Source organism: Palaemon carinicauda, chromosome 33 (assembly GCF_036898095.1).
Source record: "Palaemon carinicauda isolate YSFRI2023 chromosome 33, ASM3689809v2, whole genome shotgun sequence".
In the NCBI taxonomy this organism is placed as follows: domain Eukaryota; kingdom Metazoa; phylum Arthropoda; class Malacostraca; order Decapoda; family Palaemonidae; genus Palaemon; species Palaemon carinicauda.
Genome location: NC_090757.1, coordinates 2,879,105 through 2,891,898, shown reverse-complemented (window position 1 = coordinate 2,891,898; position 12,794 = coordinate 2,879,105). Strand labels below are relative to the sequence as shown.

The 12,794-nt window shown below is 39.1% G+C and overlaps 1 protein-coding gene across 2 annotated transcripts in view; it reads left to right on the top strand.

The window, feature by feature from the left end:
• Positions 1-12,794, top strand: part of LOC137625819 (ankyrin repeat and SOCS box protein 13-like) — an 83,070-nt gene that overhangs the window by 25,445 nt on the left and 44,831 nt on the right. For both annotated transcript variants that reach the window (XM_068356696.1, XM_068356695.1), the window contains exon 3: positions 5,846-5,996. In XM_068356696.1, coding sequence (XP_068212797.1) covers positions 5,846-5,996 — 151 coding nt within the window. The remainder of the gene's footprint in view (positions 1-5,845; positions 5,997-12,794) is intronic.

Sequence of the window (12,794 nt, the reverse complement as noted above, 5' to 3'; positions counted from 1 at the left end):
ATGAGCTACCTTCTCGTCCTTGCCCTAAATCTTTCGATATTCCTAGCTTATCGGAGTTCGTAGGCAATGAACTAGAAAGAGTATTATGCCCTGTTAGAGCTCTTAAGTTCTACTTAACTCGTACTAAACCTTAACGAGGCCAATCTGAAGCGTTATGGTGTTCGGTTAAGAAACCATCCTTGCCTATGTCAAAGAATGCTTTGTCATTTTTTATCAGATTGTTAATACGAGAAGCTCATTCACACTTAAGTGAGGAAGACCGATCTTTGCTTAAGGTTAAGACGCACGAGGTTAGAGCTGTAGCAACTTCCGTGGCCTTTAAGCAAAATAGATCTCTGCAAAGTATCATGGACGCAACCTATTGGAGAAGCAAGTCAGTGTTCGCGTCATGTTACTTGAAAGATGTCCAGACTCTTTACGAAAACTGCTACACACTGGGACCATTCGTAGCAGCGAGTGCAGTAGTGGGTGAGGGCTCAACCACTACAATTCCCTAATTCCATATCCTTTTAATCTGTCTCTTGAAATGTTTTTAATGTTGTTTTTATGGGTTGTTCGGAAGGCTAAGAAGCCTTTCGCATCCTGGTTGATTTGGCGGGTGGTCAAAGTCATTTCTTGAGAGCGCCCAGATTAGGGGTTTGATGAGGTCCTGTTGTATGGGTTGCAGCCCTTGATACTTCAGCTCCTGGGAGTCTGTCAGCATCCTAAGAGGATCGCTGGGCTCCGTAAGGAAGACAGACTTACAAGGCAGAGTAATCGTCTAAGTCGACTTCCTTACCAGGTACCTATTTATTTTGGTTTTGTTATATTGATAACTGTCAAAATGAAAAAACTCTTAGCTTATACAATGTAAACATATTTAACTCTGGTCTCTACCCACCTCCTTGGGTGTGAATCAGCTATTATATATTCACCGGCTAAGTTAAATATTTAAAAATTATATTTTAATTATAAAATAAATTTTTGAATATACTTACCCGGTGAATATATAAATTAAAGGGGTAAGAGACCCAGCGGGATGAGAAAAATTGGGTCTGTTTACATGTATATGCGGTATCTGGCCGATAGTTGGCGCTAGTGGGCACACCCGCAACCTTCATAGTGATCGCTCGCGAGTTTTTGTGTGTTTTTCTGTCGAGCCGCCGGAGGCTCAGCTATTATATATTCACCGGGTAAGTATATTCAAAAATTTATTTTATATTTAAAATATCATATTTCTATTCTAAAAATTAAGGCAAAGCATTTTATTCATGAATGCACTTCTTTTGAGAAGATTATAATGAATCTTTTGGTGCTTATTACCTATTCAGATGGGACTTTTTATTAAAATCTACAGATATGATATAGAGATATTAACTGATATTCTACAATATATAGTTAATTTTCTAGCATTCTCATTCCCCTGAATATCAGGGGCTGTATTTTTTTTTTATTAAATTTATTGTTCTTATCAGATAAAACAGGGATAAACTTTACAGTAAGATCATGGGTCCCTAGATTTTTATTATATAAAAGCGTTTATCTTAACCTTCAGTCATATCATTTGTGTGATATTTATATTAAGTATCATTATCACTTGCAGGTAAAGTATTTACCAGAGCACTAGAAAACTTTGATGGTGTATATAATGTATTACTATATACTTTAGTCTTTTCCATACCGTATTGTAATACTTTATATAATGTAAGTTTCTTAGCAGTATTTCTGATTCATATCAGAATGGTTTATTTATGTGTTCAGTAGTATTCCTCAGATTAAACTTGACATTTATTTTATTATTTAACATGGTTTTTAAATTAATGTACCTCGTACTGTATTTCTGGTCATAGTTCTTTATGATTATTTAGTATGATTATTTCTCTTTCTCTCCCTCTCTTTTCTTTTTTAGACCCAAGTAAGTGAATTTTCACCATCGTCCTGTATATGAGGTAGCCATATAATCTTTTAGATGAAAATAAACAGGTTGTGTATTTTAATTTGAGAATGATTTTATTTATCTTGTAACATTAATTGCAAGTTATGGCTTTTTTTGTTGTTGTTAACCTTATGGCTGTTTTGCTGTGCTTTTAAATTTTGATCAATGTTGTCATTCCTTGCCTTGCATAGACAATCACAAAGGTAGGTTAATATTTGTATAGTATTTAAGTTAAATTTTATGGCATAATTTTGTGTGCTCCTTTGTATAACCAAAATAAGTAAACTTGATTAAGTGAAACAATTCAGCAAGACTTAAATTCTTTTAAGTGAAAAATTTATCAAAGTCTAATAGTTTGTGCACAGAATATAGGTATGAATAGCAAATGTTTAGTCATCAACCCTTGTACATTTACAGTACTTTGTGAAATGTACAACAGTAAACTGGAAAATTCCACTGTGAATAATAAGATAGAACATTAATTATACTGCATTCAATAAATGGTGCAGTTCAGTATTCTTGACTCAAGCACTGGCAGTTTAGCACAGAACACAGAATAAAACTAAATCTTTTTTAATTTAAAGTATGTGTTTATGGAACAATCTTTTTATTTTATTAAAAAAATGAAATAGTATTTAATGGATTTTGAAGCGAAGCGAAAAATCTATTTTTGGGTTAGATGGCCATGTCGTCCTGATGGAAGGTTCCTATTGGTAGCTTTCTAAGGGATATTTGGCTACAGTGATATTCTCAGAGAATTGACCTTTAGGTCTCCAGAATTCTAACTCCTGGCGCGAATATCCTTAAAATTTCTCTTAAGGATATCGCATAAAATCAAGGGACGTATATCTTTATACGACACATAGCAATCTTCACCCCGAATAGCGTTTTCGCTTCGAGGGGGAAGAGTGCCGAAAATAGAAGGGGAGTCGTTATCAAGGTTACCCTTCCTCCCGTACTATTACGAGGCTCCAAGATGGCGCTCATTCCTTCTAGCATTGAGCATGGTGCTACAGATATAGTGGTTTCAGGAGGGATCTTGCCTAAGCCTTTTCTATGGAAAAGGAGGGCGGGTCCATCAGGACATGGCCATCTCACCCAAAAATGGTATTTTTATTTTAAAATAAATTTTTAAATATACTTACCTGGTAGTTACATATATATAGCTTAAATCCCGCGTTTCGACGCGGCACGACAGAAATTCAAAATTCGTGGCGATCGCCGCCATGACAGTAGGTGGTCATACATGAGCGCCATCACTCGTAGGTTATTAGAACCATTCCCAGCATCTTCAGAAATTTGATGTCTCTGTTTTCAGAGGGGAGGAGTGAGGGCCCTTTTATATATGTAACTACCTGGTAAGTATATTTAAAAATTTATTTTATAATAAAAATACCATTTTTAAATATATAACTAACCTGGTAGCTACATATATATAGCTGATTCACACAGTTGGAGGTGGGTTGAAAACCTCATCCCCTTGGGAATTCGTATAATTATTAATAACTACAAAAGTAGTACTGACAATCTGGTTCTAACCTGATAAGAAAGCTGGCTTCACAATGATACTGCCTCATTTCGCTTGCATTCCTTAAGAGACTCAGCGATCCACTCAGTGGGCTGTAAAAGTCTCTTAGGGTTGCCACAAGGTCCTCGACCTTAGCGTGGCTAGACCACCACCCTTGAAAACCTGGAAAAGCCAAGGATACTGATTCTGGCGTTCTAACCTGATAAGGAAGCTGGCTTTAAAATGATACTGCCTCATTTCACCTGCATTCCTTAAGAGACTCGGTGATCCACTCAGGGGGCTGAAAAGTCTCTTGGAGCTGCCACAAGGTCCACGACTACTTAGAGTGGCTAGACCACCATCTTTGCAAACCTGGCATAGCCAAGGATACTGATTCTGGCATTACAACTTGATAAGGAAGCTGGCTTCACAACGATACTGCCTCATTTCGCCTGCGTTCCTTAAGAGACTCAGCGATCCACTCAGGGGGCTGAAAAGTCTCTTGGAGCTGCCACAAAGTCCACGACCCTTAGAGTGGCTAGACCACCACCCTTGCAAACCTGGCATAGCCAAGGATACTGATTTTGACCACCTACTCCATATTAAAACTAATTTGATTTGCATCCCAGATTGACGGCAGGCTGCGACAAGCCTCACAGACAAACTCTGAACGCATTAAAACTAACTTGACTTGCATTAGAGACTGACGGAAGGCTGCGACAACCCTCGCAAACAACCTGTGAACAAGTACAAGAAAAAAAGGCAAGTGTATATATTAAGTTATAGGGAAGAGGCAGTAGACCCTTCTTCAACTACGAAGCTGGAGGTAACGTACGGACCCAGGGAATAGTAATCCTCATACTGGGTCTGGACATTTTTGAGATAGCAGTCTGTGAAGATTGATTTACTTCGTCAGAAAGTAGGCTCCAAAATTGACATCATTGACCTATTGTGTTTGTAAGTCATAGAAATTGCTACAGCTCTAACCTCGTGTGGTTTTACCTTAAGGATAGGGAAAACTTCTTACTCACAATCTTGGAGAGTTTCCCTTATTATAATCCTTAATGAAAAAAAGCCAGGGTATTCTTTGATAAAGGCAAAGAGGGCTTTTTAACAGCACCATCTCAGCATGGATTCGCAGGGTCATTGACCATGCACTGAATCCAGACCCTCCTCCGTCACGTCGCCCCAGAGCACATGATGTCGGGCATAGCTACGTCCCTGGCCTTCAAAAGAAACTACTCAGTGACGCAGGTTCTTCAAGCTGGGGTGTGGAAACTTCAAAATACATTCACATCCCATTACCTGCAAGGCGTGACCCACAGGAGACTCGATACATTTTCTATAGGTCCTGTGGTGGCTGCACAACAGCTGGTTTAAAACCTCAAGCTCCTTATTGGACAAGTAGCAGAAGGTTGAGGGCATTGTTACCCAGTTTTACTGTGTATGAATGAAAAGGTTTTAATGGCCCCTATTATTTTCTTCATTCTCCCCTCTCTTGGGAAAGGAGGCTTCCTGGGTTCTCTGAATAGCTGACCTCAAACCACTGCAGAAAAACCATGCTCCCTTGTGTAACTAGTATTAAGATTAATACTGTTGCGTCCCCATACCCTAACGAGGTGGTATTGGGAAAGTCCTAGTGCACAGTTTTCCCATCTAAAGAACTCGGAATAACTTTCTAGGACGAGTCACATTTCTACATACCTTCACACACAGCTTGCGTAGGCCGTGAACCTTGCGTAGCAAGGCTTTAGCGAGGCCCAGGAACTCCTTATTCCTTGAGTGCCAACACACTCAAATAAGGAGCCCCTGGGTAAAGCCAAAAAGCCAGATTGGCTGGGACGTCCACCCTTCCTAATGGGGGAGTCACCCCTATTAAATAGCGTGGTTTGTATTCCAGTTACAGAACAAATGACAAATTCGTAGATAATTTGTATTTTTCCTAACTACTGTATACAAACCTTAGCTATTTAACCAAACTTGCCTGCCAGCCCTATCTCCCTTGAAGTCCTACCTCCAAGCAAAGTGAGCTCAATCACAGGTTGTGTGAGGGGGAGCGGTAGCAAGTTACCCTCCCTACCTCCCGCTAATTAGCGGTGTGGGTAGTTAACCTTCATTAAAAATTAATGGCTCGTCGTTTCAGCTACGCCGAAAGTAATACCCCTATAAAATAGCTAAGGTTAGTATAGTTAGGAAAAATACAAATTATCTACGAATTTGTCATATTCATAATTAGTAAAATAACCACAATATTTACTCATATATCTCTAATATATTATTTACTTTGAAATGAAACTTTACCTGACTGTTTTATTTCCAGCTCAATACTCAGAGCACTCCTTTATGTGATGCCTATGCTGCTGGAAGTGTGTACTGTATTTACTTTTATATTAATGAAACTTCCATTCACTGCTTTACTTCAGATTAATGCCCAGAGTATAGATAACAGCACTCCTTTATGTGATGCCTGTGCTGGTGGAAGTGTCGAGTGTGTTAAGCTTCTGCTTAATCTGGGAGCTGCCGTTAACCCACCCTTACTGCTTTCCACCCCATTACATGAAGCTGCTCTTCGAGGTAAGACTAGCAAAACCTGGGAATCAATTATATGCAAAATAGATCCTTTTTTTTACTGTAACCTGCACCTCATGATAATTAGGTAGGACAAACCTATGGCTCCAATATGCAATTTGTTTAAAAGAGCTTCCTTACCATCATCTTAATATTTATTTTTGTTCAATTTTCATTGCTTGATCATACAGTACATGTTTTCAGTTTGATTACGCATGGAATGGTATTTACATTCAGTAATAATCATTATAAAATCAAACAAATTCAAAGACCTTCTAGATACAAGTATTGCTAAACTGTAAAATGTTTTCTAGATGTTATGCAAAATATGGGTTTCATAATTTGTTGTACTGTATCTTCTAATGATATGGATGTTAAGTTCCATTTGATTTTAAAGATACAACTCCTAGTCTAATATACTTTAAATGTAAGGAAAAAGTGGCAATAGACTAAACCACATTTTGTGTTGTTTTGTAGCTAAAGTTGATGAAAATTTCACTTATTTTTTACATTCTCTGGGAGAGTGATATGTCATTGGTTGGAACCAATTTCTTTGTCTCGTGTTTTTTATTGTTTTCTTGCCTTTTATTAGATTTTCGATAAAATACACTGAAACTCACACTTTTTAATATTTTGAGGTTTTAGTACTGTTAAAAGATTTTGAGCTAGTAGCAGGTTATTTCCCTTTCCACTTTTCTTCATAAGCTGTAGGCCATTTCAAGTACAGTACTTCCTGGGAATTAGTATTTCATTATGATATTTAGAAGCATTTGATGAATATAAGAAGGATTGGATTAGTTGCACTTCTGTTGTAGATAGTTAACTGGTAGTTTTGTGTTATGCTTAAGTTTATGATAAAATTACTGATATTTATGACACAGTACGAATTTTGTTCATATAGTTATAAATATGCAAGACAGTTGATAATTGGTGTAAGTTATAGAAATCCCTCTTGATGGCCCACTTTCCTTTACTCAGAAATCTAGTTCCTAATGTCAGCGCTGCATTTTGGTTCTCCAGATCCACTTCAAAAGAAAAAGGCTAACTTATCCTAACTTATATGCAAAACCTGGAAATATTTTTACCTTCCAAGTTCAGGAAAGATTACTTATGGTTATATAGCCATAACATTTTTCTGTCCTTTTCCCCCAGATTACTTTCTGTTCACTGTTGCGTAGTGTCAGTGACAGAGTAAAAAGCTCATCTATTAGATATACTGTATATTTTTATATAATCAAGGCAGTCCTTTATGTTCCAACTAACTGTATTTCAGAATTAGATAAAATGTTACACATTAACAATCATTTCGGATAATATTAAATACTACAAATTTTTAATACAATTTGTATTTTTTCTAGCTATACAAACCTGAGTGTTTTATATGGGGTTAACTCTTAAGTCAATTTACTACAACCAGAAAAAGAAAAAGGTGCCTAACTGGTAACTACAGTATATAATAGGTTACTAGGTAACTCCAAGGCTGGGTAGCATCACGAGCTACTGTGAGGCCGAGTCACTCTACTCATAGTCAAGAATTGTGGGATGGATGAGGTGAGACCATTGGATGAATTACTCAGATTTGTATAGCTAGGAAAAATACTAAGTGCATTAAAAATTTGTAGCATATTATACTTCTGAGTTATTTATATGTAGAGTCATACTCAGGAGGGAGGAAATCCAAGTTAAAAACGGGTCTCCATCTAGCTGTATATCATGATCGGTAAGCACAAAAATTTTTGTCAGCATAAAGGTATATATAAATATAGTACAGGAATATATAAATGTGACAACCAGACTGGCTTGTAAAAAGGCAGGGTCACAATGTCAAAGCATAACAAAGTCATTGACCCAAATAGATTGATTAATTGATTTGAAGTACTCTGGCATCCTGGCATCAAAGGTCGTTGACGCCAATATCGTTTATTATAAATAACGATTAAAAGAATATTCAATTAAAATCAGGAAAGTAAATATGTTATAAAAGTTAAATAGCATTAAGAAGACCTGCTTCTGATATAAATTAAAAAATGCCACTAGCATTGTACAACACATCATGTTCAAGGATCTTGGCAAGGATGAACCTGCCCAAATAGATTATTCCCATGTATGAACAGGCATCATGAAACTAATTCTAGCTGTAAGTCACAGTATAAAGTAAATATTTGTTATTCTTACCTGTATTAGGGTGTTTCCAGAGAGGGTAATCCTAGTTCCACTGGCTGAAGCGAACTTGCTCACGTTCATACCCTTTCAATGCAGAGAATAATTGATGCCATGACAGTAGGTCAAGAGTCCTGTAAGAGCTTGGCCTATATTAGTTGCCGAGCTGCAACGATAGGATCTAAGGAGAAAGTATCCAAGGATCTATGGGTACAGTCTTTCAGGTAGTGGCCTGTGAAGGTGGTCTGTCCCTTCCAGACCCATGCACTAAGAGCTTTGGCCACTGGCTGGTTTTTTGTGGACCGCCAAGGTTGCAGCAAGGCTACAAACGTCATGAGCTCTAGGAGGGGCCCCTGGTGGTGGTGCTTCTGAGGATTTATACACTTTAAGAATAGCCTCCCACAACCTAAAAGATATTGTGTTCTAGGGAATCTTCTCGGTGCATCCAGTGCTTAAGAAGAGGTTAGGGACCTTTGGTTGCTGTGAAGCCCTTCTCGTAAGGTATTTTCTGACCACTTTTAAAGGACAGAGTAACAGATTAGTCTCTTGTCAAAAATGTTGATATAAAATATGCCATCCAAGTTTCTCCTAATTAGAGCCTTAACCTTGTTTTGAACAATCTCTTAAAGTCCAAAAGCTACCCTTATGTTCAGCAAATGGAATAATTATCAACTCGTAGCACGCATTACAGATCCTTCTGTTCCCTAATTTCAATAGGGAGACTGAACTAGGTAGTTATTTAGACAATTTTCCTATGGGCCTGTCTCTATACCCTTCCTTTTAAATGTTAAAAGGACTAGCACTAAGCCAGTAACATATTGATGCCCACAGATCTACAAGATGCTACTTTTATGTTTATTGAACTTATAATCATATCAGCTCCTAGAACACATTAGCCTTTTTATGAATTATAAAAATTATTTAAAGGTCCTATTATTTTGTCTAAATAAACTCACTTTCCCTCATGAGTTAGTCAGTTAAAGTTTTTTCTTCCTCATTTAATCATTTTGTTCCTTTGTCCATCATCCTGTAATTTCATAAGAATACAAACCAACTCTGTGCATATTATAAACTTCTTTGGTGGGCGCTTGAAACTTGACTCCTGCCTTAGCCTTCTCTGCATGAAAAACTAGGTGTTTTGGCTAAATTATCGACTTTGGATTAAAAAACGGATTTTGAGCGAAGTGAAAAATCTAATTTTGGGTGAGATAGCCATGTTGTCCTGATGGAAGGTTCCTTTAGGTAGCTTCCTAGGGTATATTTGACTACAGTGATATTCCCAGAGAATTTACCTTAAGGTCTCCAGAATTCTAACTCCTGGCACGAATATCCTTAAAGTTTCCTTTAAGGATATCGCATAATATAAGGGGACGTAGCAATCTTCACCCCGAATAGCGTTTTCGCTTTGAGGGGGAAAGTGGCAAAATTAGAAGGGGAGCCGTTATCAAGGTACCCTTCCTTCGTTACTATCTCAGTATCGAGATGGCGCCATCGTCACCGCCATGTTTATTCCTTGTAGCATTGAGCAAGGTGCTACAGATTCAGTAGTTTCGGGAGGGATCCTGCCAAGGCCTTTTCATAGAAAGGAGGGCAGGTCCATCAGGACTACATGGCTATCTCACCCAAAAATAGATTTTTCGCTTCGCTCAAAATCCGTTTTTTGGGCTCAGGCCATGTCGTCCTGATGGAAGGTTACCAGAGCATTAATGTATCTGTGGATTTCCAAATGTGCCTTAACCTCAAGATAATATTTCCTTGGTCGCTCAGACCTTATAGACATATGACATTACCGTTATACGTCATTACATCTAATCATGAACTATGTTAGTGCTTCCTGCCCCCTGCAGGGAAGAGTCATACCAGACCCGGGAAAAGTCTTGAGGTTTGCATATCCCATATGAACAAACCTAGCGACAAAAGCATACATCTCACTGTATGTAAAACCAGTCGAAGTTTGTATTCCCAATACGAACAAAGGTTTACATAAGCCACCATAGCATCCAAGGCATACAGGCTTAGCTGTATGCAACAACAGACAAGTTTGTATCCATGTAGGAACAAAGTATGCATAGGCAGAAAAGGTTTGTATTCATGTAAGAACAAAGTTATATCAATTGTTCTCATGTTAATATGCAGATTATAAAGGAATAAATAAATAATGCTCAGACATATCTTATTTATTTAAATTTGGGGCGAAATAAGACGCAAATACCAATCAATTATTTATAGGTAATCAATAAATAGTGATTCAACATACATTATATAGTAACACTAAAAATGTTAGTGAAAACAAAGAAACATAAAAATGTATACAAGACCAGAAATACTTGTTTCACCTGAAAGGAAACTAATAAATGCCACCAAACTGAAAATTTAATAAATTTTCTAATATGCATTTCTGTGAATGACTCTCTTTTCACACTGTAAAAACACATGGCACAAGTGTTAATTCTATGTTTCTTCACCTTTAGTAACTGGAACAGTCCATAGTGTCACCCTGGTGACACTTCACTTTACGTGTTGCACTGTAAGGTGTCAACACGTACACCCTATACATAACAGTCCCAATCAATTCACTGTTCCTCGCAGCGCTAAGCGACAGGTTTTAGTACACTTCCTGCCACCACCACATACCTTTTCAACTCTTGCACTTGCTTCGCTTAGTGTTTAAAAAACATTCTGGATGACTTCCATCCAGTATACGAGCGAAGACGCTTGAAATCCATGTATTGGAAGAAGTTCAAGGACGAAGCAATTTTCATAGGATCGTGACCTGCGGGTGTACTCTCAGGATCCGCTCTGCAAATGAAGTAGGTGATCTTTACACTTAGTTGTTTTAGGGACAATTTTGTCCCCGATGTTTCTCCTTTAAAGAGCTGTCCTCTCCTGAAGTCTGAAGTTGTACGAAGATAGACCTTTAGACACTCTACTAGACACAGCGAGACATCTTCCTTCAGAGGGCAGATTCTCCAGGGACCCCACCTTCTGGTAGGTAGCTCGTTCTTGGCGAGAAACGTTGGGTCGGGAAAGAGATTCAGTTCTCCCGCTTCTGTGAAATGAATATGGCCCTCATCCTGAGAAAGGGCCACTATTTCATTAACTCTGGCCCCCGAGGCTAGAGCAAACAAGAATATAACTTTTTGAGTCAGATCTTTCAGAGAGCAGTCCTCATTGTTCACTGTTGAGGCAAAGTGTAGGACCTTATCCAAGGACCATGAGATGGGCTTCGGAGGGGCTGCAGGCCTAAGTCTAGCACAGGCCTTAGGGATCTTGTTAAAGATTTCATTGGATAAGTCTACTTGGAAGGCGTAAAGCAAAGGTCTAGTCAAGGCAGATTTACACGTTGTTATCGTGTTGGCTGCTAAACCTTGTCCATGAAGGTGAATAAAGAAGGATAAACAGAAATCTGTTGAGATCTCTTTTGATCTTCTTGCCTTGACAAAAGCAACCCACTTCTTCCAAGACGACTCATATTTCCTTCAGGTAGATTTAGACTTGTATTCTTCTAAGAAGTCTATACTGTCTTTCGAGATCCCAAACCTTTTCTTAACTGCTAAGGAGAGAAAATCATGAGATGAAGGTTTTGGGTTTTCTGCGATGAAGCGAAGACAGTCGACTTCTGTACTTGTTGAGTCAGAACTGGGACCGGCAGAGGGACCAGCCTCAGCTGCAATTCCAATACTAGTGGGAACCAATTGCTCGTCGGCCACTTGGGAGCCACTAGGGCTACTGTTCCCTGAAAGGATCTCAGCTTGTTGAGGACCTTCAACAGAAGGTTGGTTGGAGGGAACAGGTAAATCCTGGTCCATCTGTTCCAGTCAAGGGATATAGCGTCCACCGCTTCCGCTAGAGGGTCCTCGTATGGGGCCACATAACGAGGTAGCTTCTTGTTGTCGCTCGTCACGAAGAGGTCGATCTGCAGTCCTGGGACTTGACGTAAGATGAAGGAGAATGATCCTGAGTCTAGGGATTATTCTAACTCTATCGGCGTGAGCCTGGATAGAGCGTCCGCCGTCACATTGTGGAACCCTTGAAGGTGAACTGCTGATAAGTACCATCTCTTCTTTTCCGCCAAGCGGAAGATGGCCAACATCACTTGGTTGATTTGGGGTGATCTCGAACCTTGACGATTCAAACATCTCACTATCACCTCGCTGTCCAGAATCAGTCTTATGTGGACTGAATGGCGAGGGGACAATTTCTTCAGAGTGAGAAAGACTGCCATGGCCTCCAAAATGTTGATGTGGAAGGTCTTGAATAGAGAGGACCAAGTACCTTGGACTTTCTGTTGGTGAGAGTGACCTCCCCATCCTTCCTTTGATGCGTCCGTGTGGATGATGACTGAAGGTAGAGGTGGTTGCAGAGGCACCGACCTCTTCAGGTTCTTGGCCTTCGACCATGGCTTGAGAAGTGATCGTAGTCGAGTCAGTATCGGTCTTCTTAGATCTCTTCAAGCGTTTGATGCGTATCTTCTCCAGACTCCTGATGCACCGGGTCTGTCACTAATGCAAACTGAAGGGAGCCTAGCACACTCTCCTGTTGGTGTCTTGATATCCTGTTGGATTTCAGTAGTCTCTTGACAGATCCCGCTATCTCTCCTCTTCTTTGGTGGAATGTGACTGTAAGTTCCAATGTATTCCAAGC